This window comes from Ciconia boyciana, chromosome 8 (genome assembly GCF_034638445.1).
Source record: "Ciconia boyciana chromosome 8, ASM3463844v1, whole genome shotgun sequence".
In the NCBI taxonomy this organism is placed as follows: Eukaryota; Metazoa; Chordata; class Aves; order Ciconiiformes; family Ciconiidae; genus Ciconia; species Ciconia boyciana.
Genome location: NC_132941.1, coordinates 10348825 through 10376584, shown reverse-complemented (window position 1 = coordinate 10376584; position 27760 = coordinate 10348825). Strand labels below are relative to the sequence as shown.

The following is a 27760-nucleotide window of genomic DNA, read 5'->3' as shown; positions in this document are numbered from 1 at the left end:
AACCAATGCAGATTAAGTTAAATACAAGAAATTCTACAAAAAACCCACAATATTCCGAGAGTTTCAGATAGGTACCAGTAAAAAAATGTACAAAAAGATTCCCTTTCACATTCTTCTCCTATTCTGGTTGCTACCCAATTTGTAGAAATTTTGTTTTGAGGATTGATTGGTTTTTGGAAAAGACAACTCAATTGGGAAGGGGTTTGGAAGTGTGGGGGCAAATAGCTTGTCAAGAATGTTCTTTCAAGGATTAACATAAAGTTGACTCATGAGGAAAGGCCAAAGCAAGTTACATGCCTGGATTCAGTTAATACCTTCTGCTGTCTATCCTACTTCCTTTTCTCTCAATTGCTGTTTCTGTGACATTGTATCAAGTGCACGGAAAATAGCTTCTGAACTCCTGCAGTTTATGGTCTGGTGAAATTAAGTAACTGAAGAAGAAGGGTGCAGCAAATTCCTGACTAAGGGAAGGTGAACAGCCAAGGACAGTAACCAGTGCAGCCATCTGGCTTTCAACCGGTGAGTCACTACTTCCATCTGGATGTTGCATCTCTCCCTTTGGTGAAGTAGGTCAGAGAAGACCAAATGGGTGCACAAGACCATCTTGCCATAGATACACGAGCTGCTGCTGGTAGAATTCCATATCAGCTGCCAAAATGCTGATAGCATTTGAAGCATAGATTTATCTCCAAGTTATTTAGTGTTTCAAGAATAAATATTTGGATTCAGAACTTTTAATACCCAAATACTCTCACTGGTACTTTCCCTTACAAATTAACACAAAGACATACCAAAAAATATGTGTGGTTAGAAGGTAGGAGTTGGTTCTAAATGGCCTTGTTACCCTCCTGCTGTAGTCCTCTGAGACCTCTGGTGTCTTGCAATACTGTGAGACACTCTTCCTCCCCCCGCCCCGTGTTTGCCTGCTGGAGTTGAGATGGCTCTGTCAACTGCTAGCAGAAAGTTACCCTAGACAGGTTTTGGATGTTCTGTGGTTTGAATACAAAAGCTGGAGTATTCCAGGGCATGTTGTTGTTTTGACACACAAAGTTGCATCCCCCTTTCTCTGCCCCTTACACATTCTCTAAGGCTTTTCCTTTGCTACAGTGTTTAGTTGTAGGCTTGTAGACACGTTTCTTCCTCCTGGAAAAGTAAGGCAGGGAGCAAAACCTGTAGAGTAAGCCTGAAAACTTAACACAGAATGTGCTTCTGATATTTGTAAAGTTAATGGCTTAAAATAGGAGAGTGCTATAGCTGTCACATATTTTATTACAACCAGTATATTATTAATAAAGTCATTATCTTATAATTCTACACTTTGTAACATCTGTTTTTGAATGTTGAAATAAGAATCATGCACATTTTGTGCACATCTTATTTTATCCCAGACAGCTTGCTCTGTAACTGGCAGTAAGATCATGTGTACTTTTCATATGTGCTTTCTGAGTATCTTGCTGCGCTAGCCAAATGGCTGCAAGTAATAAAATCCTTTTTTGTTTGTAATATTGGCAGTAGTCTAATTCCTTCTCTTACAAAGTTTCAGATGACTTGGTGGTAACAGAGCTTGGATTCTTCCTCTTGATGATAGCTGTGATGGGCCCATCGGGCAATGCCTTGATTACATTCCACGCTTCAAAACGAGTGAGTCCTTGCATGGCAGTTGTGTGCACTTGTAATAGCTCATCACCAGGCTGAACAGGGCTGCTTTGTTCTAATGCAGTCCCTGGGGAAAGAAAATTAATTTCCTTTAATTCTTTGTGAGGAGGAGTCTTTAATGTATCTTTCACTTATTAAGGATCACCAGCATGTTTGGTATAAACCACCTGGTCTCAGCAGGCAACAGATTACTGGCACTGCACAGGATAATGCTGCATTTACAAAAAATACCATTTTCATGGGTATAAATCAGCAGTCAGTTATGAACTGCACAAGTTTGCATCAGCTAAGAACCTGCTGTGTACACATTTAAATGTGTTTACCTTTAAATATCCTGTTGATGATGATGGGTTTATCTCCATGAATAGAGCCCTTCCCTCCTTCCAGACTGAATCCTAAACCAGCAGGTGTTTTTTCTAGAGTTACAGTGCAGATTGTATCTTCAGTTGCTGGAAACAAATGGAAAGTTAGCAGATGGGCACCACATAGTCTGAAAAGCTAACACATCTGTTACAAAAAACGAACTTTTGTTTTGTTTGCAAAGGCACCATAAACTGCCAAATGAAAGAGAAAACTATAACTTTTAATTCCTCTTTTTGTCATTATAAGGCCCTCTGGGAAGCTGGGGAGGGAAAGTTGTGTTTGAATTCATGGCAGAATGGAAATATAAAAATGAAAGCTGGTGACATTTACTAAAGTTAGAAAAATCTGTTCAATGAGCAAAATTTAAGGTAAACATTTGACTTGATGTTAGTTATGAAATTGTTATCAACTACAAAGCTGCTAATGTTTATTTGCAGTACATAAATAAAGCTACAGATCTCCAGATTATGCTTTAGGGAAAAAAACCCCACAAAAATATCTTAAGAATGTGAAGGTTTCTGCAAAAATCTGACCTTGCTATATTTCAGATGTAGCCACCTGCTATATCAAACAATAGCACATTGTTTGTTCAAACTGAAATTCTCTTTCACAGAGAAAAAGTCTTATAAACTAGAATCTAATAATATTAGAATAAAAAATCACTGTTCATTGAGTAGTCATTATACCTTCAATTAGATGTGTAACTACAATAATAATCTTTGTAAGTCTACAGAAATTCATACAGAGGTTGTTTTTTTTCAGAGGGTTCCTTTATTTTAGAACTCCATTAATTCTTTCCCTTTCCAACAAAGTTATTCCAAATGTCTGTTTCAGGAATCTTTTATTGACCATGCTGTCTTTAATCATGGTTCTCAGATTCACACGGCCAATGCTGAGCTGCTTTATGAACACTCAGGATTTCAGGCGATGAGTAAACACTTAGCAGGTGGGGGCTGCAAGGTGTAATGCCACTGAATTTACTCACCAGAATCTTGTGAGGCATCACTTGCTACTGAAGATGTACTAGAGTTGATTGAAATGTTGAGATTTTTTTCTGCATCTTTAGCTTTTCTAGTGACAACAACAGCTTGTCTGGGTTGTCGAGCCTGTCGCATGATTGCTGAGGCATCGTTGTGAGTTGCGCCTTTAAGAGACTTTCCATTAATGGATAGTACTTCATCTCCTTTCTGAATAGTTCCTTCCTGAGATGCTAGTCCATTGGGAAACACTTTGTGAACCTATTGAAGAGCCCGGTCACCACACACACAAAAGGAAAGAGGAAAAAAAGGACAAATCACTAGATCACTCAGTTAATACTTTTTACCATGTGCATTTTCTATTCTTTGCCAGGAACAAGTTGCTTTTAGCACGTTTCAGGACTGAGGGCTGAATAAATTTGTACAGAGAAGTTCTCCTGGGCACAGCCCTCCTCAAGCAGCTAGGCAATCTGTTTAGCCCTGGTATCAGATGGCCAAAGCCTTGCTGCCCATGGTTACGTACCTTGCCTATGCTATTTCCTGACCCTCTCGCTTCTCTGCTAGTGAGAGGAAGAAGGCATGAAGCTAGTCTCTAGCTTCAAGACCCCTTATGTGTCTACACGCTCACCTCATTCCTCCTGACCACCCTGCATGGTCTTCTACAAGCATGTGAATAAGGTGTTGGTTACTTCCTGCTGAGGGCTGTGTGTTGTTCTGCGTTGGCTTTCAGAGCTGTTGGGGAGTATGCTGCCCAAGGAAACAGGACACCACTGCCAATCACCTGGAGAGGGCTCTGTGCAGAAGGATCCTGTTTTCACCCATTAAGACCATGATTCTTCTGACCCTATCAGTACAGCTGCCTACTTTGATTATGCCAAAAGCCAACCTCTGTAGTAGAAAACCAGCAAGTTACATATTTTTAGACAGAGTAGTTGGTTTTGGAGTATTTTTTAAGAAAGATGTTACTTACTGTTATCACTTTGTTTTCTAGATCAATGCCCCCTGCCAGGCTGAATCCAAGCCCGGTATCTTCCTCTTTATGCAAAATTGTAACATGAATATCATCAAATTCCTAGGCAGAGAAAGAAATAATGTCAAGAACTTCCCAATAGATATATCAAGATGATTGAAAAATCAGCATGTTTTCTTTCTGTCCATTGTGCATTTTGTAATGAGACTTAGTGGCATAAGCATAATACTGAGACATGTTTAGTATTTGGTTTTGATCAAATTTACCTATCAATTACCTATTTAATAAAATGCTATTCTGTGTCTAAAATTGTTTTGATTTGGTAAACAGGTTATCAGTTGGATCTGGACCATAAATTGAATTAATTTCTAGAGTATAGATATGTACTGTAGAAACAGAAAATATTGCTGAATCATGCTAGAGGACCTTTTCACTGAAAAAGTGGAAAAAGAATTTGGCATACAACTTAGTGTCCTAAGGAAATGTGGCTTTCTTGACCACAGTGTCACAGTCATGTTCAGTATGTGAGCAGTTGTAGTTGCATCTTTTGATATTGTGTCTTGTTTCCTTCCACAATTGAATCCACTGGCCATCTGCAATGAGGCAGATGGTCCATGCTGCTCAAGATTGTCCTGAAAATTCCATGAAAACGATGACTTGATATGAGAGAGGCTAATGTCCCATGGAGGGCAACATTGCAACATAGCTTTTACTGCTAATCAGACAAAAAAAATCAACCTGGGATGTTGACAAGAAACACAAATTGATACAAAACCTGGCTTTCATAAATTCTGCTTGTCAAACTGCTTTTTGATTGCAACATACTAGCAAAGTTTGATGTAGTCAGTAAGAATTTATCTCTGACATGAGAACATGTCTACCTAGTATTCTGACAGGCAGACATGAATTCTCTACCCATGCTCCATGCAGTACAGACACAAACCAGGACTAACCTGGGAGACATGCCACTGCAGTTAGCTAAGAGGCAAAAACTAAATATAGCTTAGGCTCATTGGTGCGTTAATGCAGTTATGCTGCTTTTGCACAGCTTGGAGTGTCTTAACACAGCAAGCACGTAGCTGCCAGCAGAAGCTGAACTGTTTTCAATGCAGAGCTCTGGATGTTATCTGCTTTTTCTTTGGGTATGAGCAGTCTTTAAAAGTCTTTACAGTTCTGGAATGCACAAATTCAACCTTGATTTTGACTTATTCTGAGCTTTATTGCAATTCTAGATTAATCCAGTAAGACTAAAGGTTGCTCAGTATCCCCAAAATATGGGGCACTGGGTATCTCAGACTGGCAACCCAAATAAAAAGAAAGGCCTCCAAAATATCAGTGCCTACTTCTGCATACACTGACCTTACCTGATGAATGACTGTTACCCCATTAGTTAAATGGGTATTACTCTTGCTTAGTTATCTTTGAAGATTTCTTCAAGATTTTTAATCAAAAGAGCTAAACATTACTACTGGTACATATTGAGATGATTGTTTTACTTCTTGTAATATCAAGTTGCAAAGATTAACCAGGCACATCCACTCCACAGCTTTCTGAAAATCATGCACAAAAAGAAAAAGCAGATTTACCTTTAAGGTTGCTTCATCTAGTGATTTGACTTCCTCTATAAGTTTTGCTAACTCTTCAGGGGAAAGCAGAGAGATGACAGACTGCCCTGACGCACCAGTTGCTTGAGGTGAGCCATGTTCCTGTTTCTCTTCCTCTTTCTCGTTGTCTGCTCGGCTCACAGTATACTCTCTCAACTCGGAGAGGCTGTCCCATTGTGACCGGAGTAAAAAAGAAACATTGAGTTATGAAAGAATATACCCACAAAAGCGTAGCACAGGTAATTTTGGAACAGTCATCTTTTGATCTTATTAGCATGTAATTGGGGTGGTAGCTCCTATAATAAGTATTATAAATACATACAAATGTAAATTAATCATGTTAGCCTAACAGAAGTGGGATCTATCACATAACAGAATACGAATAATCTCCTGGCCCCAGGCAAAAAACAGACTTAAATCTCCTTTATCATGGAGATGCTAGAAATATTCCTTCTTAAGTAGGAGGAAGCTTGAAATGTACATGCGCTTATATAGTACAAATTAAAAACAAGTGTAACAGTCATATGAGTCATTCAATCTTTGTGCTCTAAAAAGTTCTTAACTTAATCTGTGCTTTACTATTGTGTGCTACTACCTTAGAATGTTAATCTGCCAGTGAATCAGCACAGATGCTCAGCAATGCTGATCTGCAAATCTGATTTTTAAATATGGTATCTTACTTTAGCGAAAACCCAGTGTCCAGATGATGATTCTCACTTGCGGGTGAGAGAGAAGTCCCATCCTCCTCCACAGAGGACTGAGACAATGTGTCTGTAGTTTCCCATGCACTGTTTCCAGAAGAGGCTGGAGACTGAGGAAGGCAAAGCAAAGATTTCATTAAAGCAGATGACACCTGGTTACTGATGGAATAGATTTTGCTGTACTTTTCGTTATATGGCTTCATCATCTCACAAGACTGGGTAGCAGTAAGTGGGAAGCTTCGTGATCTTAGGCTGTGTGCTTTTGCTACCGATACAAGAGGGGAAGTTGCAATGGCTTCTGTAGTTAAGAGACCCAAGGAATTTTCAGTGTTGGCATTGTTGCTTTTCTCTGAGCTAGCCGCAAGGACCTCGCTGGGAGAGGAAGATCTGTCTGGGCTCTCTGTACCCATAACCGCAGGTGACACTGACTGTTGTTGGCTAGTTTCACAATGTTGGAGAAAGGCTTGGTCTAAATGAGCTGGAGCCGCTTCTGACCCTGTGGCAGTGGGAGGGTGTTCTTTCTGGACTGATGGTTTCAGGCTAAACCGGTGTATTTTTTCAGGTGACTGTGGAGCACTCAGAGATTCAAATGAGCTTATTCTTTGTTTTATTGATGATCCCCTAGGAGACACACGGGATAAGCTGGATTGCAGTTCTTTGCTGGAAATACTCTCAAGGTCAGGAGGACTTTGATCTGCCTGTGTTTTTAAATCTGAATTTGCTTTCTTCAATCCTTTCAGACTTTGGCGAAACCAGGCTGGCTTAGGTGCAACAGGAGGAGCCTTTTTCACACTGTCATTTTCATGTGATTTTAGCACTTTTGAACCGACTGTTTCTGATTCTGATTTCTTCATAACTGTCTCTGAGCTGCTTCGATTTTGATTCTCTTTATTTGTGTCGATGCCAGGTTGCAAATCTAAGTGGACATTGTCTTCACTCATGGTAGGATTAAATAAGCTTTTTATGCAGTCGGAAATTTTAACCCAAGGGTCTTCTGTTGTTGTATTAAGACTATAATCTACCCGTGTTTGTCTTTTAAGTATAGGCCTTTGTATTGATGAAAGTGGATTCCCTGTATTAGAGAAACATCGATTACAAACAAGCCTCCTTCTACTTCTCCTTCTCCATCCCTTATCTATGCATTGCTATTAATTCATTAAATTTTAATTTCATTCAAGCCTCCAATAGGTATTTTTTAAAGTTTCTAAAAAGTTTGAACTTTTTTGAAATTCTCAACTCTTGATCTACAAGTTTCGATTCCTGACACTGAAATGAACTGAAAAACAAGGCTCTTCTGTGCTTTTATACAAGATCCCTTTTCTAAAGGGCCTGCAACTTCTAAAGGTAACCTGAAATTCTGGGGTGCTGAAGTCATGATATAGGCTATAACAGTTAAAATAGAAGGCTAAAATTGCAATGTTGTTTTCAGCCTAGTGAAAAAGCTGGTGTTACAGTAAATTATTCCAAAAAATAATTTTTGTTTCCTACCTTTGTAGGTATATCCTGCTCTAAAAAGAATCTCCCATGAAGATCTTTGATTAATGTTTATGCTTCCTTAAATTTATGCAGGCATTTCCAGTTGTATTTTTCTAGTAAGTAAAAACTCAGTTCTAATGTAGGAATATTTTTTACATCACAGACTGATTAAGCATTTTAATGTTAGACATGGCAGAGCTGAATGGCAGCAAACTTTTGTTTGTGCAGTTGCACAGTTACTGTTATCTGCTTCAGTGTAAATTAAAATATTTTTTTTTAAGGCACCATTATTTTTTTGATGATCTGAGCCCGGAGTTACAGAATTACATAACGGTTTAGGTTGTAAGAGACATCTTGAGATTGTTTTGTTCCCTTAACAGTAAGTTTCCTTAATTCTAACTAGCACAAGATACTAACTTATTATCAGTAGATTGTACCATTGCAACACTTGAGCCTTGAAACTATGCATAAAAATGTCCTTTAGAAATGCTAAAACTAACCTTTAATATCAATTTTTCAATATAAATAAGCAGTTTCATCTGAAGAAATACAGCAATAGTGTACCTGTCCATTAATACTTTTTTACAAGAAATCGTTATGCTTCTTTTGATATAGTTTCCCCTTTTTTTCAAAGATTAATCAATAATTTGAAATTTTATCTCTTCACCCCAAAATTTACAGATATGGGTTGAAGTCTACATTTAAAGAGAAAGGTGAAGTCAGCTTGATACCCATTTTGGAATCCAAACTAAATGCTAGGTTCAGCTGCAAAAAAAAGTTCATGGAATCAAACATACCTAAGTTTGCTTTTCTTTCTTGATCTCTGCCCGCTGGAACAGCAGTTATGTGTTCAGTATCGTATGCTGTAGGAGAAGTGGTAAAGACACTGTGGGTTACATCAGTTTGATGTCCCTCTAGCATTGGTTCTCCAACTTCCTGCTGAACAAACAGGAAATAGAAATGTGTCAGAATGTAATTATACAGACCACACTATAGATGAATCTGAAAAAAACATGTATTTTCATTTGTTTTTAATCTGGAAAGAAATATTGAATAGAAATCAAGCTTTCACTTCTGCTTGGGATGTAATCCTCATAGGACTTAATTTATTCTATATTTCAAGAGTGCTGGCATGATATTTTATGGTTACACTTGTAGACAGACAGTGAAAAAATGCAATTAACATCTCAAAAATTTAGTAATAAACTTTATAATAAACTAAAAGACTGCCTACTATAATTTTCAATTTTTGTAAAATCAGCCATTCAGTAGACTTTTGCAAACCAGTCAAGCAAATTTCCTCTAACTTCATGTCAAACTCTCTTTTCTGTTGAAGCCTTTTGCCCGTAAGCACAAGCTAGACAAGCCAAACCATTACTGCAGTTTCAGAGCTCTCCCTTTCTTGTTTTTGGCTGGAAACATAGGGTGAGAGGATTAGTTTGAGGTTGCAGTAAATGCCACTCTCAACATCATTAACACATGCTCTGGAATTACTCAATTCCTTTGTAACCAATGATACCAAGTTACCATCTGCTTTGCTGTGACACTGGAAGTGCTCTCTGCTATGTAGTTAAGCTCCAGAATTACTAATAGGAACCAAAACCAAACAGGAGAGAGTGTGAAGGACTAGAAACAAATGAGGTTGTCCTGAAAAAATCAGTAACTGAACAATTTCTTAGCTTTTCTGTAATGAGGTGCTGTTTGTTATGCAATTTTCTTATGCTAGGAAAACCTTTCTCCATCCCCTGCTTACTAGGGTCGTTCTTGAAAGTTGCACTTGTGTTCTGTTGCTGTTAGATGTGGACATTCAACGTTCAGTAAGTGAAACAGCCAATTTGGAAGCGCTACGAACAGACAGTTTGATCTTACTCTTTACTGATGGCCATTATACCTACCTTTTTATTGATGCAGTTTAAAGCACAGTCAAAAATATCAGTTAAGCATTCTTGGTTATGAAAAAGCAACCTTACAGTCTGCAGAACCCCCACATAAAACTGTAGTATGCAGGCCTCAAAGTGACTAATACAAAATGTTTGGGGAATAAAAGTTAAAAAAAAAAAAAAAGGCAGTAATAAAACCTTCTCTTAATGACCTGAAATACATTCTGACAAGAAACCCTCTCTCCTGGGGACTTAAAGGAGCTGTTGCCCTGAGATACACAGACTGTCTTACTAGAGGAAGTTATCTTCATTAACAGAGCTTGACTTTTCATAGACTTTATTGATCCTAAGTTTTATTTTTTTCTCTTTGTCATTTAGAATGACTGAGTACTGAAGAAAAATAAGTTGCATGCAGTGATAAGTTCAACAAGTACTTATTTCCCTAAATTTTACTTCTGAAAGGTGATTTTCTAGTAGCTGTTGATGAATATGTTTCTACTGCTCTCTTCTTAGGGGATGGTAAAAGAGTGACCTTACATGAGGTTCTGAATTGAAACTTTCTTGGATATTAACATTATACATGGACTTCAATCTGAGCTGGATAATTTTATTTTGATCTCTGCAGCTTGGGAACTGTGGGGGGGTTTTGCTTGCATTGCATTGAGATTTGCTCGTTTCTGCTGGCATGTTACTAAACGCAGGGGAAAGAGGTTTCATTTTTAAACAAACCACAACTTTGTTTCAACATGCAGATCTCACAATCCCTCACACTCATGCAAATGTGAAACACTGTCTTTCTGTTCTATCTTAGATAAGAGAGGGAACTGAAATTTAGAAACGTACAAATATACACTCAGTTTTCAAACATTGTAGCTCATCAACAAATATGTATGTGCCTTGCAATTTAAATGAGTTAGTTTAGTACCCCCTCGTCTCAAGAAATGTCTATGAGCCCAAGACTACCTGCTGTACATAATGTTAGTGTTTTCTTCCAACAGAAATCCACTACTGAAACAAAAAAATTGTTTCACGACTTCTCTACTTCATAAACAATTTGACTCTGTAAGTGCCGAGGTTAGGATCAACCATACCAAGCTGACATCAGAGGCTGTGCAAACTCCTCTAGTCCCAGCCCAGAGCACATCGCTGTTCCAGTTGCACTGGAACCAGAGCGTGTCCGATACCACCAGTGGCATGTGTTCATGAGGCATGACAGCAAGGGACTCAAATTCATTCTTCCTGCTGCTCTCACTGGGATTTTAACTCAGATTCCTTGATATGGAAGAAAATTTCCTTCAGGCACTTCTCTGCCTTCTGACCTTAGTTTGAACATCACATTTTGACCTAAACTGGCTTCACTAAGATACATACATTATTTTCAAAACAGAAGAGCCTCATGCCCTTCCCCCAGTCCTTACATATTTATGCACACTTTCTCTTTCTTCCCTGCCTTTCTTCCTGCCATAATACAAAGTCACTTTGCCTTCCTCCTTCCCCTGCCTCACAAATATGAAACACAAGAAAAATTTTGCAAATTTTGCTTTACCTGAACACTTGCAGAAGGTGATACAGCCACTTCCGATACAAGCTTTTCTCTTCTGTCTGCGCACTGGTCATTACATGTACAGTCCTGCTTAAAATATTTCCTTGGTGGAGGTTTGGGCTTTGAAGATTTAGGTTTTCTAACAAGGATCTCTGATGATTTCTTAGTGTTTTGCAAGGGTCGACCTCCCTCACTACAAGTAGGAGGGGAATTTCGCTCTGAATTATTACCAGACAATGAGTACAGCAGGCCAGGCTGTCTGGTAATCGGTACATCAATGCTATGTACTCTTGCTTTCAAGTCAGTCAGTTGGTATGCAGCACCATGACTACATGAGGACCGAGGGTTGTAGCTGCTGTCACTGCTGGAGCGGGTCATTAGCTTCTGTGTCCTGCGGTTGCAATGAGCAGCATTCCTTTCAATAGGTTTTTCACATGGGTGTCTTCCATGCCAGCTCATTTCTAGTTTTTTAACACCTGTATCAGGAACATGTTCAAAATGGCTATTCAGATACATGCAAAGTGCTCACTTCTGAGATTCAGCTGATTAAATTTGCAGCTAAATACCATCATCAGTTGATGCAAAGGTATGATTTTATGCATTAAAGGCTTGTAGATCGAAGAGTCAACAGTTACATTCTTGGACAGCAAAACAACATTACGTTTTCCCTATATATATATCTCAGCAGTATAGTTTACTGATGATGATTCTGTTATCTTTGGTCCTTTACAAGAAATGAGGACACTAAAAGGAGTATCATTGCAATATGTTACTGTGGGAGGATGTCATAGCTGAACTGGGCAAATAGCTCTAGCCAGGATTGCATATGCTTTTCCTCACAGGGGGATTAACAAGCTGTTTGTCCCCAGGACATCACCTGCGTTGTGCAGTTCCTTGCTATCATAAGTCCTGTCACCTACTGACAGTTGCTTGAAAAGCTTTAAGCAGAGGTTATGAATTGGAAAGGATGAGCAAGAGCAAGAGGAAGTTTGCACAAAAATTTTTTTGCTGGCGATCAGACAGATATGTTCTTTTCTCATCACTCTGGTAATGTATCTTAGGAGGCATGTTAGGAGCGCTGTCCTGTGTGGTTTCCTCCTCTTCCTTTCTGCTCTGGGTTACTTGACTGTTACCAAGGATTCTAATACAGCATGTATTAATCCTATATATCTTTTAAGTCAAAATTACCATGTCTCGATGAATCCACTTATTCCCTTACCTTCAGTACTCCATTGGTGTCTCTCCTTTCCAAATCTGTTGTTTTCCACAGCTTGTGCAACAGCTTCTTTTAGCTGTTGCTCAGACACCTAGGGAATATCATGCTATTATACTGTCATGAAATTGCTGTGGGGTGAGTAAATTTTAAACATTTATTCCTTTCACAAAGTCCTGCAAGTCCTCTGTTGGAAATGAATAGACCTAGTTATATCACACATCAGTTAATTTTAAAGCTAAGTAAGTGCACACCATTATATTTATATATATTCCAGTATAGATGAAGTATATCTACGGATGTGCTATTTATATTGGTTTTTTAGATAAAAAAGGATCTTTCAAAGATAAATGTTCTTTTGCATATTTCACTAGAAGTGGAGTTCCGGATTTACCAGTATAAGATAATTTAATACTACGTTTTTATGATAATTTATGCAACAATTTAAACTTGATAATAATTTATACAATATTTGGTGTTAGGAAGCATTTTGTAGAAAAATCTTGCAAGAATAAAATATTTTACTTTAATATTAATTTAATTATAAATATTAGCAAGACCTAAATTTTAATTACTGAGAGATGAGTGTATAAACATTTATTTCTTTTTGGGGGGTATATTCCCTCTTTCAAATTATTTTCTTATTATTGGGAATTCTTTCTCAAATAAGAAATATATTTTGGTTTATTTCTTCAATGTTATTTCTGTAGTTTCCTTATTCACAGCACAGAAACTCATGCAAGACTGTCTTCAGTGATCTTTAAATCTTACATGATTATACTTAAGGCAGTGCATATATCAGGTTTGTTTCTGTGCAGCGATGCTTATAGAGATCAGCATCTTTGTTATCAACATGTTTCCACCTGTTTTAGATTAACACCTGCTCCCTCACTTAGTCTTAGTTCTCAGTATGTGCTTTATTGAAAGTCAGAAAGAATACAGTGTGTGCTACCTGTGGTTCAGGGTGTCTGCTAATAATAATCTGCACTGCACCAGGATCGCAATGGCTTAATACGGCATAAACTTCATTAAGAGTTGTATTTTGTACTGAAGCTTCGTTAATTTCAATAATTTCATCTCCACACCTACAGAGATATTAAAAAAAGAGAGAGGATGTAAACAAAACAGATTTTCTTTTTATCCCAACCTTGTCTCACCCCTGTGAAAGTATACAAAAAGCAAATTAATGTGGTTGACGTCTAATTTGATCACAGATTAAATCATTATGTCTGTCTGTTCCTGTTACAGAAAATGGAATGGGAATGAGTTGGACGTCAAGGTTTTTTTGATCTAACTGCCTCGTTGTGTGCAACCTTTGAGCTTTCTTCATGTTCAGCTATGCACGCTTTGTGTCTGTGATCTTTCTGCTGTATGCAGCTCAGCTGCTGCTTCCACCTACATCTTCCTTCCTTCCTTTCAATTTAACACTTCAGTTTTCCCGTCTTTATGGTCTGATAGCATTATTTAAGGTCAGAAAGGATGTTGTGTGTCTGCTACATATGAATAACTTAACAGAAAAATTCTAGTACCAAACTATTGTAATCCTGCTAACTGCTAGACTGAATCTTTCTAGATGAAATCCAAATTTGGCCCACATGGAAACTGAGACTGCCCTTCTCTGCTCCACTGCAAATACCCACATACATTAAAAGGCTGACTGAAGGCACTGATTCATATCATACAAACTTTCAAATAGTGTAAGACCACAGTTCTTTCAGCTAAAGTCTTAGGCATGTAGAGAGGAGGGTTATAGAGCACCTAAGGTTAAATCAAAAAGTCTTCACTGAAAATGCTGTATTCTGTTCAATTCTAAATATGTTCAACACTACTAACAGGTCATAAATCTTACAAAGTGAGTTTCTACACTCCCACTAAAGCTCATTTCAGCAAATCTGTATTTCTGTTGGGCAAGAAGGGATAGAATTTGAGGAGCTTGTGTCAGGAAAAACTAGTGCTCAAACAAGCCAGAGTATGCTATATGTTTGCGTTTTTCCAAATACTTTCTCATTTGGAAATCTCCTCCAGAAAGCATGCTATATGCTTGTCTAAGACCCACAAAGCTAGCCCAGCCTGGACAAGAGACAATAATTTAACTGGATTGCTATATATCTGGAAATCCCACATATCCTAAATATACATGCTCAAACCCTCAGAATAGCATGTACGCTTTAAACCCAAATCTCCCAGAAAGCACTAGACTTCTTGCCCAAACAGGTCAAAAATAAACCCATAAAACAGAGCAATGAAAAACTTGTGGCATAAGACAGATGCTCTTTCTCATCCTACCTGAGTCTCCCATCCATATGTGCCACTGAGCCTGGTGAGAGGGTGTGAATAAAAATCCCTGAAATACACTGGAAGTAAGGAATGCTACATAACCCGATTCCAAGGCCAACCCCTGGCTCTGAAAGAATTAATAATAATAAAAAAACACATGAGAAGCAGTCAAAACAAACAGTTGGAGAGACCTTTTTTTAAAACTGTCTTCAATTTAATTTTTTTTTTCTATACAAATCAGAACCAAAGTCTTGTGTTCAATATCAGCTGCTGTTCCTACTGCTTTTTTCTTTTTTGTTTTCTATTTGTTTTCCCTCATTATTAAAGTGAGTGCACACCAATATTTCTTGTGAGATTCCAAGATCTGTTTTAAAAGTCATTACTGGTGTGTCACAGACACAATGCAATGCAGGTTTATTTTGCAAAATATCTGTCATTACAGAAGAATTCAAATGACTTTACAAGGAGACAGAATAGGAAAAAAAAAAAAGAACAAAAATTAAGGAGGAGCAAAAATTAAGGAGGAAAAAAACAAGCAAAAAGTAAGGATGTGTGGCTATTGTTTGCTATATCATCTCAATCCCGTTTCTGTTTTACATAATACAGTTTAAGATTTTTGTGAATTTACCCTCTTTGCTCTGGACAATCACTCTGATGTCAGATCCCATACTGTGTGTTTGGTAAGTCATACTGTTACCCCATAGAGACTTTGCTTTGTTCGTTGCTTTGATGTTCCCATATTTAAAAGTTTATTTCATTCTGCCAGTGGTTGTTTATAAATAGAAGATGATGCCAGTTGGAGAGGAAGTTAAAAATACAAGAAGATATATATATATATGGATTTTATTTGGTTTTAAGCCTTTTCAAGAATGAAATGAACTGCTTGCATAATTATGGGTAAGAGTTGCATAATCTGCTTAATAATTGGTAGTTGTTGCCAAGAGGTTTAGTTTTTCACATGAAGGATATGAATGTGACTCTAATGCTTGAGTGAAAAGAAAATGAGTTATTGGCTCTTGAGGACAGATCGTGTTCAAAATCCTGCTGTTGATATGTAGTTGTTGGCACTGGCAGGCACCAAGATCTAATTTAGTTTAGTAAAAAAAACTTAGTTCAGGAAAAGAATCAGGTTAGTGAGGAAAGACATTCAGAGAGCAAATGAACAGTGTTTTGTCAATTAGTGCCTTGTTTGGCAGTGCTCAGTTAATTTTAGCACTTACCTTTGTTTAGGGTAACTTCCATTATGACCCTGTCATTGGGCTTTGTAGCATTTAATGAGAATGCTGCACTTTCTGAACTGAAAGAGCTGTTTTCTTTGGTTATGCATGTACTAGAGCTCAGTGACTGACACAAGTGGGGTGACAGACAGCTGGAAGCAGAATGAGGCGTGCTGAAGCTTGTCCTGACTGTAAGTGTCAGAAGACCCTTTTTGGCCTGCGAGAAGGAAAAGATAATGAATGAATGGGTTGAGTTTGCATGCACGTTGTGTGTAAAGACAGAAGTTGTTCTGGAAGGATAGTATGTAACCTTGAATTTTTGTAAAGCATCATAATGTGTTAATCCATGCATGGATTCTCCATTCAGTTCCAGGATTTCATCACCTGTTTTTAAAGAGAAAAGTGGTACTATGTTACTATTACGGTATTATGCAATAATTTACATGATATATACATGTACTTAAAAGGAATCTTGCAAATGCAATAATGGATGCAGGTGTAAAAGTCACTTATGGTTCATTTCAGCTTCATTTTAATCTGCCTTTAGGAATCATTCTTTGGGAATCTGGAGTGGGAAAAGGGAGAGAAGAGGGATTTCCCACCTTCTTGTAACCTTCCATCAGCAGCAGCAGCTCCACCAGGAAAGATGGTTTTGACATAGATGCCTATTGGTCCATAAATGCTGTCTTTCCCTCCAACAATACTGAAGCCCAAACCCTAATTTATGGAAGAAAAGCAGTGTGTGAGAGCCCATGTTCAGTTTTAATACTAGTTCATTTGCAGTTTCTTCTGCATTACCTACATGGGCAGTACTAGTCAACGAAGTAGTATAATCCATGAAAAAAATAGTCAACCATATGCCAGTAGTAAAAGCAAATTAACATTTCAGTGGAATACACTCATGATGTGCTTTTTGTTTGTTGCAATCAATTAATTCACTATTATAACCACACTGTTGTGTGTTTTAGACTACTAAATTTTTTTTTGCCCTTGAACCAATAAGCAGCCTTGAGAGATTAATTTATCTGTTCTTCTCCTTAATTTCCTCTCCCATAAATGAGATAGATAAAAAACCACCATATAAGATCTTAATATTACTACTAATTTCAGACACACAGATGGAGACCTTGTGGAGATATCTCTCTCTCACCCTCTACTAAACAGACTTAATGCGTGTTGTAAATTTAAGCAACACGGATAGACCTTTGTAGGTAGATACTTCTCGTCTACTTATTCTTTGGCCTTCCTCCCCTTATGTAAAAGTCAAACACTACCTGCTACCCTTAGAAGGATGTTACAAGACTAATTCACACCTCTGAAGCCATTCAACATCCCTCAAATGAAAAGTGAAAGTACTGTGCTGATGACATCCTCATAGGCTCCCAAAATACAGGCAACAAATGATTATTTTGTAAATGATGATAATACTTCATGGAATGATTTCTGAGAGTCATCTCACAGCCTAAATAGTTATAAATAAAATATTAAATATTTTAACTTAAAAGGTTATTAATGAACAAATTTAGAATCTTATTCAACAGGTTCAAAAGCTATGTGTTTAAGTTCACAGATTCTGTATTCTCTTTTTAAGCACCTTCAATGACATTACTTTTGTAGATAAAACTATCTTCTGTGTCTTTCTCCAGTCTTTATTGTGGGTTTTGCAAATGTTTATTGTTTTTTATTGAGGTCCTGTGTGTTCCTGGTAGCTCTTGTTTTCCTTCTCAACAGAACTGTCTTTATGGCTTAACTCTGACTTGAAGGAAGCTCTAAGGTTGCTGTGCTAGTGCAACTTATGGACGACACAGTCTATGATTTCAAGCCTACCTCCGGATGCCAGAAAGGGTAGCAGTGAACGTCAGTGGTGGTGTTGCTAGCTTGATGTGGATATGTTATTAGAACCTGAAGACTGTGCTTCAGCAAAGAGATACTTCAGAAGGTTAAGAAGCAAGTGATGATAACTAATCACTCCTGGCAAAGCCTGGATATAAATTGGCAATCCAGAAGTAGCAACTTTAATACCTGAAGTCACTTCCCTGCACTTTGCAGCTTGCATTTGTGAAATGAAGTAAAACCCTATGGTAAATCAACAGAGCCAGTCTCACCTTCCCTTGTCCTTTCATCAGTACGATGTTTGAGATTACTGAAGCCTGTGAGCCACAGGATGTGTGCACTAGCTGTGCTGTACTTAGTGATCTAGATGGTCTCGAAATTGCCTGTGAACATTAAAAAAAAAATAATTTTAATGCAGAACCAGAAATTCTTGGACATACGTTAGGACAACTTGTTTATTTCAAATTTTCATCCTTGTAATTGATGGTACTAAAGATTAAAAAAAAAAAATTCTCTCTAATTTTCAGAAGCCACTTGTTATTCAGACAATCACTGCTCACTGAAATTGTCCCACAGTGACTAAACTAGAGCGAAACTAGAATGTTCGCCCTTGAAATGGTGCAAAGATATATTTGTGCTCTCACTTGATTCTCCATCCAAAATCCCATTTGTGGCCACTAGGGGTCCTAAACAAGTATTATATTTGCCTCTAAGAACTGAACTAAGAAACAAGAAATTCTAACTTCTTCCCTCATCTTGCCATTAAATAGCTTTATCTTGGGACCTGTTTTCAGCATTTCCCCCAAAACATGAATTAGTGCTCACAAAAGTTCTTCAGACTGTGAACTACAATGTGCTGCCTCCATTAAGCTACCACATAGGCTTCTTTCTACTGCTGAAAGAGGTGAAGCACATCCTTTTTGCTTGATAACCAAGATAAGCAGTTTCTCAGTGCTTTTCTTCCCTCCATGCCACAGATAGTGGATTTCTGAACTCCAGCCCCTGAGATCTGACCCATTTTAGTGAACTTTTAATTAAATATTTAATGAAAACTTCCTGTTTGAACATGGAATTGGGTATTACAAACTAATTTAAGCACTGACAAAAGTCATTACCTAAAGCTAACTATGCATGAAGTTCAGCAGGGCCAGAGTTAATTGCACTCGTTACGAGTCCATGAGAGTTCAACACCTTTTTTTAATGCAGCAAAGTGAAACTAACAGGTGTTGAAGTGTGTGGAACACCAGCCAGAATTTCAGCTTCTGCATATGTGACAAAATAAATATCAATTTTGACATGAAAACAAGATTATTTATTCAACATGGGATTGGAAACATGATCAAGAGGGAAATGTCTGTGCAATACCAAAAACATACTCTCTGAAAAGTACACCTCTGCCAGATCAGGGTGATTGCTTATTCCATTGTGGTTCTCCTGAATCTGAAATCGGAAGTTTTCAAATTTCTTTTGCTTCTGTGTGAGTGGGTGTATTTTGTATCTCTGTGCACACTGGGTAACGATACCTAAAACCAGGATGCCACCGAAGAGCCTCTGCCAATGGGCAGCATCTGCCACGCAGGACCTTCAAGTAGGAGGAAGCCCAGCAAATCCCTGAGGGTCTGTCTGTCTGCACAGGTGTCATTTGGTTGGGGTTTGTGCTCCAGTTTGCCACCTCCTCACCCCCGTTAAAGCCCTAGGTCAGGCTGTGGTGGCCCCAGGATGAGGGACTGGCCAGGGAAAGGCAGGGGAGCAGCAGCAAGTCCCCCAGCCAGGCCTCAGGCAGGGCTGGAGGTAGCAGCTGAGTGTGAGGAATTCCACCTCCATCTTCCCACTCCAGGCTTGATCCTGGGGACCTGTGGCCATAAATACCCACACCCTCTCGACCCTGCCCAGCCTCCACTTTCCCAGCCTGTGGTGAATCGCTTGGTATCCATCTGGATAGCAAGAGACTGGGTCAGTGTCTAGCCTACATTAACGGGGTTGTTTAAATATGTCTGATTTGCTGTGAGGCAGAAAGCGGGATGCCTCACGCAGCCAGCGCAGCTGGGGGCAGCGACTACCAGCCACGAGGTGAGTCCATACCTGCTTGTGGCCATGGCTGGGCCAACGGAGGTGACTTGGGAGGCTCACGGCGGCGGGGCCCAAAGCTCAGGCCGGGGTTTTATCGGCCACGTGCACAGAGCACCTCCACGGCCAGCGGCGGGGAGACGCCCAGGAAGGGCCTCTTCAGCGGTGAGCTCTGAGGTGGCTCCGGGTGGCTACCAAGGTGGTGCGAACCACACAGGGGGATTTACACACACTGTAAAACCTGCTGGGGCAATGGGAGGGAGAAGCTGCTGAAGAAATGGGGTTTTCCTGGCACAGAGCCTTTCCCGCTCTCCTACTCCTCGCAGAGGAGGGATGGGGTTAAAAAGTGGAGGAAGCAGAGTGCGCCATCTTCCCTGACAGGCCCTGCAGGGAAGGTAGGTTTTGGCGGGAAAGTGACTGCCAAGGTCATTGAGAGATTCTTGTTGGAGACAGTTTTGTCTGTTTTTCAGGTGATTTCCTGTAGCACTTACTGGGGCTCTCCCTCCAGTGCAGTCCAGCTGTTGGGAAAGAGATTTGCGGCTGGTGTGGAGAGCATGGGGCTGCCGGTCTCTGAAGGGCATGGCTTTCCGGGGTGCCATGCAGTCCATCTCCCCTACCCAGTATGGGTTTAAACCTGTCAGATGTGGGGAGAGGGACTGGGTTATTTCTCAAGCGTTGGACATTTCTGCACATTCATTTTATCAGGTAAATGTTACTTAGAAATGTTTTTCCTTTTGTAAATCTCTCTGTGAAGGGAGTGATCTTTTCAATCCTTACTGTGGGGATACCCATTAATGTTAAATATAGTAAAAAGCAAACATTCCCTACCAAAAGAGCATTGGCCTATTTAGAATACACCTTAAAAAAACATCAAATGGAATGCTTATGCACAAAACCTCTGACTGTAGGATATTGTGAATGTAAAAGCTGATGCTTTTATGCATTCAGCAATTCTTAGCTAAGGATCCCAGACTAAAATTTGGACAACAGCTGCAGTTTCTTTCAACACTGCAGTACCGTCACACGATGAAGTGCTCTGCTGTGCGCTCCCTGAATATTACAAGAGAAAAGATTACTTCTTTGCAACTTACTGGTTGAGTTACTGCGAGTCCGTTGACATGCAGCTTTACTGTGCAGAAAACCATTTTGTATTTCCAAAGGCCTTTCCTTACAGATTGGCGTTTCCTAAAAAAAAAAAAAGACTATTGCTATGCAAGAAGTGATCTAAACTTAAAAATAAAATTTCTCCTAATTTGGCTTGCACAAATTTCAGCCTGAATCAAAAAAACATGGAGCAAAATTAATTATTTTAAATAAATAGGATGATAAAGGAGAATGCAGCTCAGAACTTTGCTATAAAAATGATTATACCTTGTCAAAGTAATAAGATAGAAATAGATTCTGGTCTTCAGTCAAAATGGACAGAAAATTAATTGGACATCCCCAGCTGGTTCAGACAGACTAATATTTTGATGTATGGGTAAACTGTAGCCATGCTTGTCTAATTTCTGGAGATAACTGGTGCTTTTGGGTACTCAATCTCCCTCACCTTAGAAGGGCGTTATTTTCTAAAGGAAAATTCTTAGGCCCAGCTTTGCAATGGTGGATAGGTGTCTGACTTCTGCTGATTTCAGAGGGATGTTTTGTAGTCAAAATACATTTTGGGTGTTTAAAAACCTTTGAGGACTAGGCTTTAGTGTTTTCCAAAAATTTAGCCCCTTCTACTTGGAAACTCTGAAATATGCTTTTGAAAACATGGCCACTAATTCTAGCATTTAAAAACTTGTAGATAAAACATTCAGGCTTCTAAATGCAGGTTTTTAGAACAGTTTGAAAAGAAATACATGATCACATCTGAATAACAGTTGATGTTAGGAACAATTTCTGGATGTGTATGGTTCCTGAAAGTCCTGCTTCTGTTGTGACATGGGGAATGCCATTGATCCTGAGGGAATCACAGTTAAAGGAAGAACATTACTAAATACAGACAGCATATGGAAACTGATTGAAATATAGTAAACCTCCAAATATAAAAGGGGTTTGCTCAGCGATATACTGCAGGGGTTAAGGCAGCCACAAGAGCAGCATCAGAGCAGGATCTATATTTTCTAATCTGTCTGGAGCCAACCAAGACAAACACTTTCTTCCAGAAGCCTGACTTCAGTAAAGCTGTTTGGAGATACCTCAAGAACTAATGAATGATAATTTTCCTCTTCGACAGCAGGTGGAGGCATTGCCAAGTAGCAAAATCCTACTAGGGTTTTCCAGTCCCATTCCCCTAGGGAACTCTTCAGAATAAGAAATGCAGAGATCCTTAAAGAGGCATTTTGAAAATAATTTTGCAGTGTTTCCCTTACCAAGCTAGCTAGCCTTTGCTATTAACCCTTAACTAATTAACTTGGTGCAGGCTTGTCTTTAAATGCACAGTTCACCTGGCTGCCTCTTGGGTGGTGCTATGCTACAAAAGTTTAATATAGTTCATCTCTAGACACTTAGGCATTTAAAGGAAAGAAAATAAACAAAAATCTTGGCGGAATCCAGCACACATCTGGGTGAGACAGTTCACTGCTGTCCTGGAGAGAGGCATACTCAGACCTGATAGCAGCTCCAGTCAGGGGTGTTTTCTCAGCCTAGGATTATATCAGAGCTTTCTGTGTGACCCATTTGCAGATAACAAACAGAAAGTGCCTTTTTCCCATGAATATCAAGATCTGAAGCCTGCAAGAAATCTCTGGCTGAGCTCTATTGTCTTCAAAGTGGTAAATGTGTCGTAGGGGACTAACTTTGTCCAGTCATCAACCTTGTGCTTCCTCCAGAATTTGCAAGTGAAAAGCCTTTGGTGCCATCTAGTTTGGGGTGGAGATGAGAGGACAAGAAGCCTGAAATGAAATGTGTTTAATCCAATGAAATGGACTCTGTGAAAGAAAGATCAAAAGGGTTTTCCACTGAAAGATTTGGTGATAATCCAGAGCTGCTGACCTGTTAATGCTGCCTCCTGTTCCACTCTCTCTGTAGCAGACTCTAGTAACATTCACCATGGGAATTTTCTAGCTATAGATCCTAGATCCACAAAAATACTTCAGTACAGGGCCTGTTCTCTGGCTTCTGGATTCATGGATCTTCCCTTAAATCCACCTCCGCCTTTGCTCAACTTCCAAATGGAAAATTAACATTGGCAAGCTATGTGTTTCTACAAGGAGGGGTTGTACAGCCCTTGCTAGAGTTTCCCAGGGCCTTGGCCTCCCTGTAGCCTCTGCTTATCTGTGAAAAAGCTATGCTGAAAGTCACCAGAGTCTGACCACAAGAGGTTTGGGGTTTTGTCAGGAAGAGCAAAACCAAGTTCTTCAAATGTCTGATGCACAAATTCCCCTTCTCTCTCAAGTAAATGTCAAATCACCCCACAGTTGTGGGAGGGGACCACAACTTTCATGCTTACTTTGCTAGCCATCATGATGTTCACCAGCTGTGTTGTTGGGTGAATGAGAGATTCAGCCTCCTTGCTAGACAGATCTTTAAGTGATTGTCCATTTAGTGTTAACAGTTCATCCCTTGGGCTCAGACAATCATCCCTTAAAAGTAGAAAAAAGGAATATGCTTGCATATCATTTTACAAAGAACAATATGGCACTGTTGTGCTATGTGTCTCACTAACTGAGGAGTCGGCTGCAGTCCTCCCTTTGCCTTGAGCAGGGCTGCCATGAGATGTCTTGATGTGTGGTACACCCCATCCCCTGCCAGTATTTTTTCCTGTCGCTGCTCTCTTCTGCTCATTCCTGGTGATCAGTGTCTGCCTTTCCACATATAGCTTACATCCAGGCTAAGATGACAGCATAGAATAGCCCAAACCAGGCAAAATATTCCTCCCCTCTCACCGTCTTGCATTTGCAAGTTGATCAGAGACTATACACTTTACTCCCCTTCAGGAACTTTGGCTCATACTGCTTTTCAGTGGCCTTGCTAGGCTGGTGACATTCGACATTGCCCTTTAATAGGGCAACTAAGAAAATAGGGTTTGAAAACTTAATATTATGTACAATCTATCATTCTTCCAGGTTTTATTTCATAGTGTAATTGAGAAGCATTAGATCCCTGAATGGGCACAGTTTTATTTTTCTAGAATCTTGACCTGTCTCTCTAACTGCAAACATTGTACGAAATGATTCCCAAACATCATTGCCTTTCTCTGAAACTAAGCTTCAAGGCATAGCTTGTCACAGAAAGCTGGTCATGCAAAATCCATGCAAATTGCTCCCTAATAAGCTTGCTGACTTCACATGTACTGTACCTGTTTGCTGCATCTCCGGCCAGCACATGGCTGCCTGTGAACCCTTTCCAGAGAGATGTACAGTTTGGACTCCTAGAGAGCTTGATTCCTGAGCTGCTGTTCCCTGTGGTTGTACACAGCCTGCAGATGCAGCTGTCCTGATTCAGAAGATGAAAGGTTGCATGAAAGAAAATGTACCAAGGATGTTAAAAGTTAGTTACAGTTATCCTGAGCCTTTTTAAGAAATGCAGAAAGTGTTCTTAGAATCAGATTGCCTCCAAGTAGAACAGGAACAGGCCTTTAACACTGTTCAGTTGTGAAAGAATAATTGTATTATAGAGTCAGTGTTTAAAAGAAGTTGTTTTCCTTAGAACTTCAGTGGCTTCTGGCTGCAAGAGGGAAGTATTAGAATAGAGTGCCTCTTTGCATAGAGGGGAAGAGAACAGATAGTAGATTTTTCATAGTAACTGGATAAATTTTGCCTATGCTAAATATTGTAAGAAAAGACAGGGAGGAAAATAAACATATGCCAGAAAAGGAAATACTCTGGAAAACAGAAGAGGTCTGAATGGAAAATAAGTGTATACAAAACACTAGAAGCTCCACCCCAGCTGCTGACTCGTTAAGTGGGGGCAGGGGAGCAGAGAGGACCGCAACAGTGGAAGATTCTTTGTTCACTCCAGACTGGTTGAGGTTGCTGTAGTCTGTGTGTTGCATCTGGAGGACTAATTGTAAGCACATTTTTAACACAGTTATGAATCATTAACATATGGCCATACAGAAAGAGAGTGTCTTAAGTCATATGAGTAAGTAAAGCAAAGAATGGATTGACTAAGCACATGAAGGACAACACATTTGTCTAGGAAATATAATCCTGCAGCACAAATGCATGAACACTTAAAAATTCTAAAGAGACAAGGAAAGCTGGAAAAAGTTAGGACACAATTTCTTTTCCATTTGCTTAGTAAATTTCCTAATTCAAGTATTCACTTGTTCTGCTCCCAGCTGAACCCACCTCCTCTGCCCTCGCCAGCCTCTCCATACTCCACATAGTGAAGAGGGCTCTCAGTGTATCCTGGATCCAGGCTTGTTCCCGAGACATTTGTGTGACTGAGGTATAGATTTCTGAAGGGGAGGCAAATTTCATATGTTAGGACAGGCCACAAAAGATGGCAGTGGTCAACTGTCTGTATTGCTCCTGGGTCCCCTGGTCAGAGTGGCATGAACTATTTCCAGTAACGTATAGTCCTCTGACAGCACAAGGAAAGCTGTGTAACCACCTTCCTCACCATCAGTAGGGCTTCATTTCAGCCTGAAGCAGAGTTCCTTCAGCCCTGAGGGTTAGAATCATTATGCCCTTTCACCACAAATCAATAGGGATCACATCATACCTGACTTACAGCAAACACAAACATCAAATTTACAGCAATGTCAATAAAGGTCATTATCTTCCAGGCTGACTGTTGAAGCCTGGCTCCCATTCTGAGACCTGCCAGAGTAAATCTAAGGCTGTGAATGAATTAAGTATTTAACTTTGAGCCCTAGGCTCACTGCAGGCTGAATTCAGTAGGTAATGCATAAGGGCTATACTTGTACTGCCTGACTTGTTAACTCTGTGGCTTTGCTTGCATTCCAGATTGTCTGCCATTAATGAGGAGCGTCTGAATTTTACGAAGCCTCTTTTGTTCATGAAGAGTGCTCCTAGTGAGTAAAAGGTACGTGTATGAGCATGGACAGAATTTTATTTTAAACCAGTTTGTTTGAACTCCAGTATTAGTTTTGGAGCTCCTATATTTACTTTTCACCCAAGGTAAACATCTTGGGAAATACATACTTGAAATCAGGACTACATTATGTTCTTTTTTATCTTATGGCAGTGCTTTGAGGTCTTCAGCATGGTAATAAAATAAAGATTAGAATTATGATGTCTTAAAATTTCAGATCTTGAGAAGCAAAAAATGTGAGCTACCTTTTCTGTTTATTTGCATTGGCGCTTTGTTTTAGGTATCCATAAGAAATTACAGGCCAGATTCTGTGTACATGAAGCTCACAGGGTTTTCAATAGGGTAGTGTGCTTGTTCTAAAACATGAGAAATGTAAGACAGATATTAAAGGTAGGACATTATTCTGCTGGTTGGCTAAGTATTTTGAGACCTCAGCTGATCATGGATTGGGGCTGTCGTGAAAGAATAATTGTATTATAGAGTCAGTGTTTTAAAAAAGTTGTTTTCCTTTGTTTCTGTAGTCAGAGTTCAAGCTTGGACTTGCCAACTTCTCTTAGGAGTCCTTACTCTTGTGTAATGGTCCCTTGAAATATCTATATATCCTCTCAGATAATGGTCAGGCACACACACAGAACTTTGCATAGCTCTTCTCCATGCTTCATTTTGTTCTTGATTTTAACTTAATGGTGGGCCTTTGCAAACTGACCCCAACTCATCTCTGTTAAGAGCAGTCATGCTTATGCCCTTCCTATAACTTGTATAGCTGCTGCATTCATGGTGTTTACAAAAATCTTCATAATTAATTGTCCAAAAGTCATTTGGCTCTCATCAGTTTCATGGGACATCACAGAGTGCAGTGGGTTTGGCTCTGAGGTTTTTCCTTGCAGCACCATGTAAGTCCTTTGGGGAAGACGTATTTTGTACAATGGGACACATGCCAGGCTAGAAATTCTGGGTTGTATTGGGACATACATGTGAAATAACAGCAAATAAAAACTGATATGAGTATTCTTTCCAAGAGCAATAAGTTGCATGCACTTAGTCAGAAGGAAAGTAGAGGTTAAATCCATTGTACACTGCAGAAAAATCTTGGGAACAATTTTGGTTTAAATCTGTAGTCATCTTACCAAGTTGGGCTACATTTCAAATAAGCTCTGTCTGTCAATTGTTTCTGCAATTCATTTACTTGAATTACTTTAAAAAACAAACAAAGTTTTTATTGGGCTGTAGGGAAGTGTGGCAAATATCTGTATGTTGTCAGCATCTGCACTTTTTTGGGTCCTGGATATAGATCACTATATTCACATCCAAGTTATTGCAACATGACAGAAAATTAATAAAAGCTGTTCTTTAGAAAAATAAACATTTGATCAATTCATGTGCCAGCAGTCAATTTGCTTTGAGTTTTGTTCTTTAATATATTTTATTTCCTGTCTCACTATTTTATGCATAGAAATACTGCTGATGGTTCCAAGAGTAAAGACAGTACTTATTTTGCATCCTCCTCCTTTTTAAAGTGTCCTGCTCATTTTGAAAGGTGATTTATAGCTCTGAATGTAGTGAATGTTGAAAATTTGCTAAAATAAGGTTGTCTAGTTTCATGTGTGGGCAGGTGGATTTTAGGTCAACCTTGCCTTCTCATTATTAGAACATATGTTTAAACGCATATTTGCTGCCAGTGAATAAAATGTCTCTGCTTATAATGGGCTTTGCCACTGAGCACTTCAAGACTCAGGGGACACTTGTATCTGCATTATAATGTCCACTTATCACTGTGAAAACAAAATAAAGTCTGTGGGAGTGCATTATAAGCAAAATTTGTCTTTAAACTGAATCTGCTTGGCTGAAAGATAAAAATCAAAGGTGGAGTTCAAGACCCTTCTTGAATGCATTTTTGTCACAGGTGAGAGTACATTAATTTTTCATGTGTTTAGTTCTGGAAAAGTAATTTGCATATCTCCTCCTGCTCCCCTTTTTTTGTCATGCGAGATGCAA

The 27760-nt window shown here is 39.2% G+C and overlaps 1 protein-coding gene across 2 annotated transcripts in view; it reads right to left on the bottom strand.

Moving 5' to 3' along the window:
* Positions 1–1261: 1261 nt before the first annotated feature.
* IL16 (interleukin 16) overlaps positions 1262–27760 on the bottom strand; it is a 47771-nt gene continuing 21272 nt past the window's right edge. Inside the window, exons 4-22 of one of the 2 annotated variants that reach the window (XM_072871296.1) lie at positions 24063–24199; positions 23214–23346; positions 20869–20962; positions 20269–20411; positions 17983–18093; positions 16480–16594; positions 16188–16261; positions 15881–16094; positions 14670–14787; positions 13336–13468; positions 12390–12477; positions 11174–11646; positions 8545–8686; positions 6251–7343; positions 5553–5736; positions 3967–4068; positions 3005–3257; positions 1980–2105; positions 1262–1723 (exon numbers count right to left, since the gene is read on the bottom strand). In XM_072871296.1, the coding sequence (XP_072727397.1) occupies positions 1530–1723; positions 1980–2105; positions 3005–3257; positions 3967–4068; positions 5553–5736; positions 6251–7343; positions 8545–8686; positions 11174–11646; positions 12390–12477; positions 13336–13468; positions 14670–14787; positions 15881–16094; positions 16188–16261; positions 16480–16594; positions 17983–18093; positions 20269–20411; positions 20869–20962; positions 23214–23346; positions 24063–24199 (3927 nt within the window). In that variant the 3' untranslated portion in view covers positions 1262–1529. Of the gene's footprint in view, positions 1724–1979; positions 2106–3004; positions 3258–3966; positions 4069–5552; positions 5737–6250; positions 7344–8544; positions 8687–11173; positions 11647–12389; positions 12478–13335; positions 13469–14669; positions 14788–15880; positions 16095–16187; positions 16262–16479; positions 16595–17982; positions 18094–20268; positions 20412–20868; positions 20963–23213; positions 23347–24062; positions 24200–27760 lie in introns of those variants that run through there. The other variant, XM_072871295.1, reaches the window with a different exon arrangement.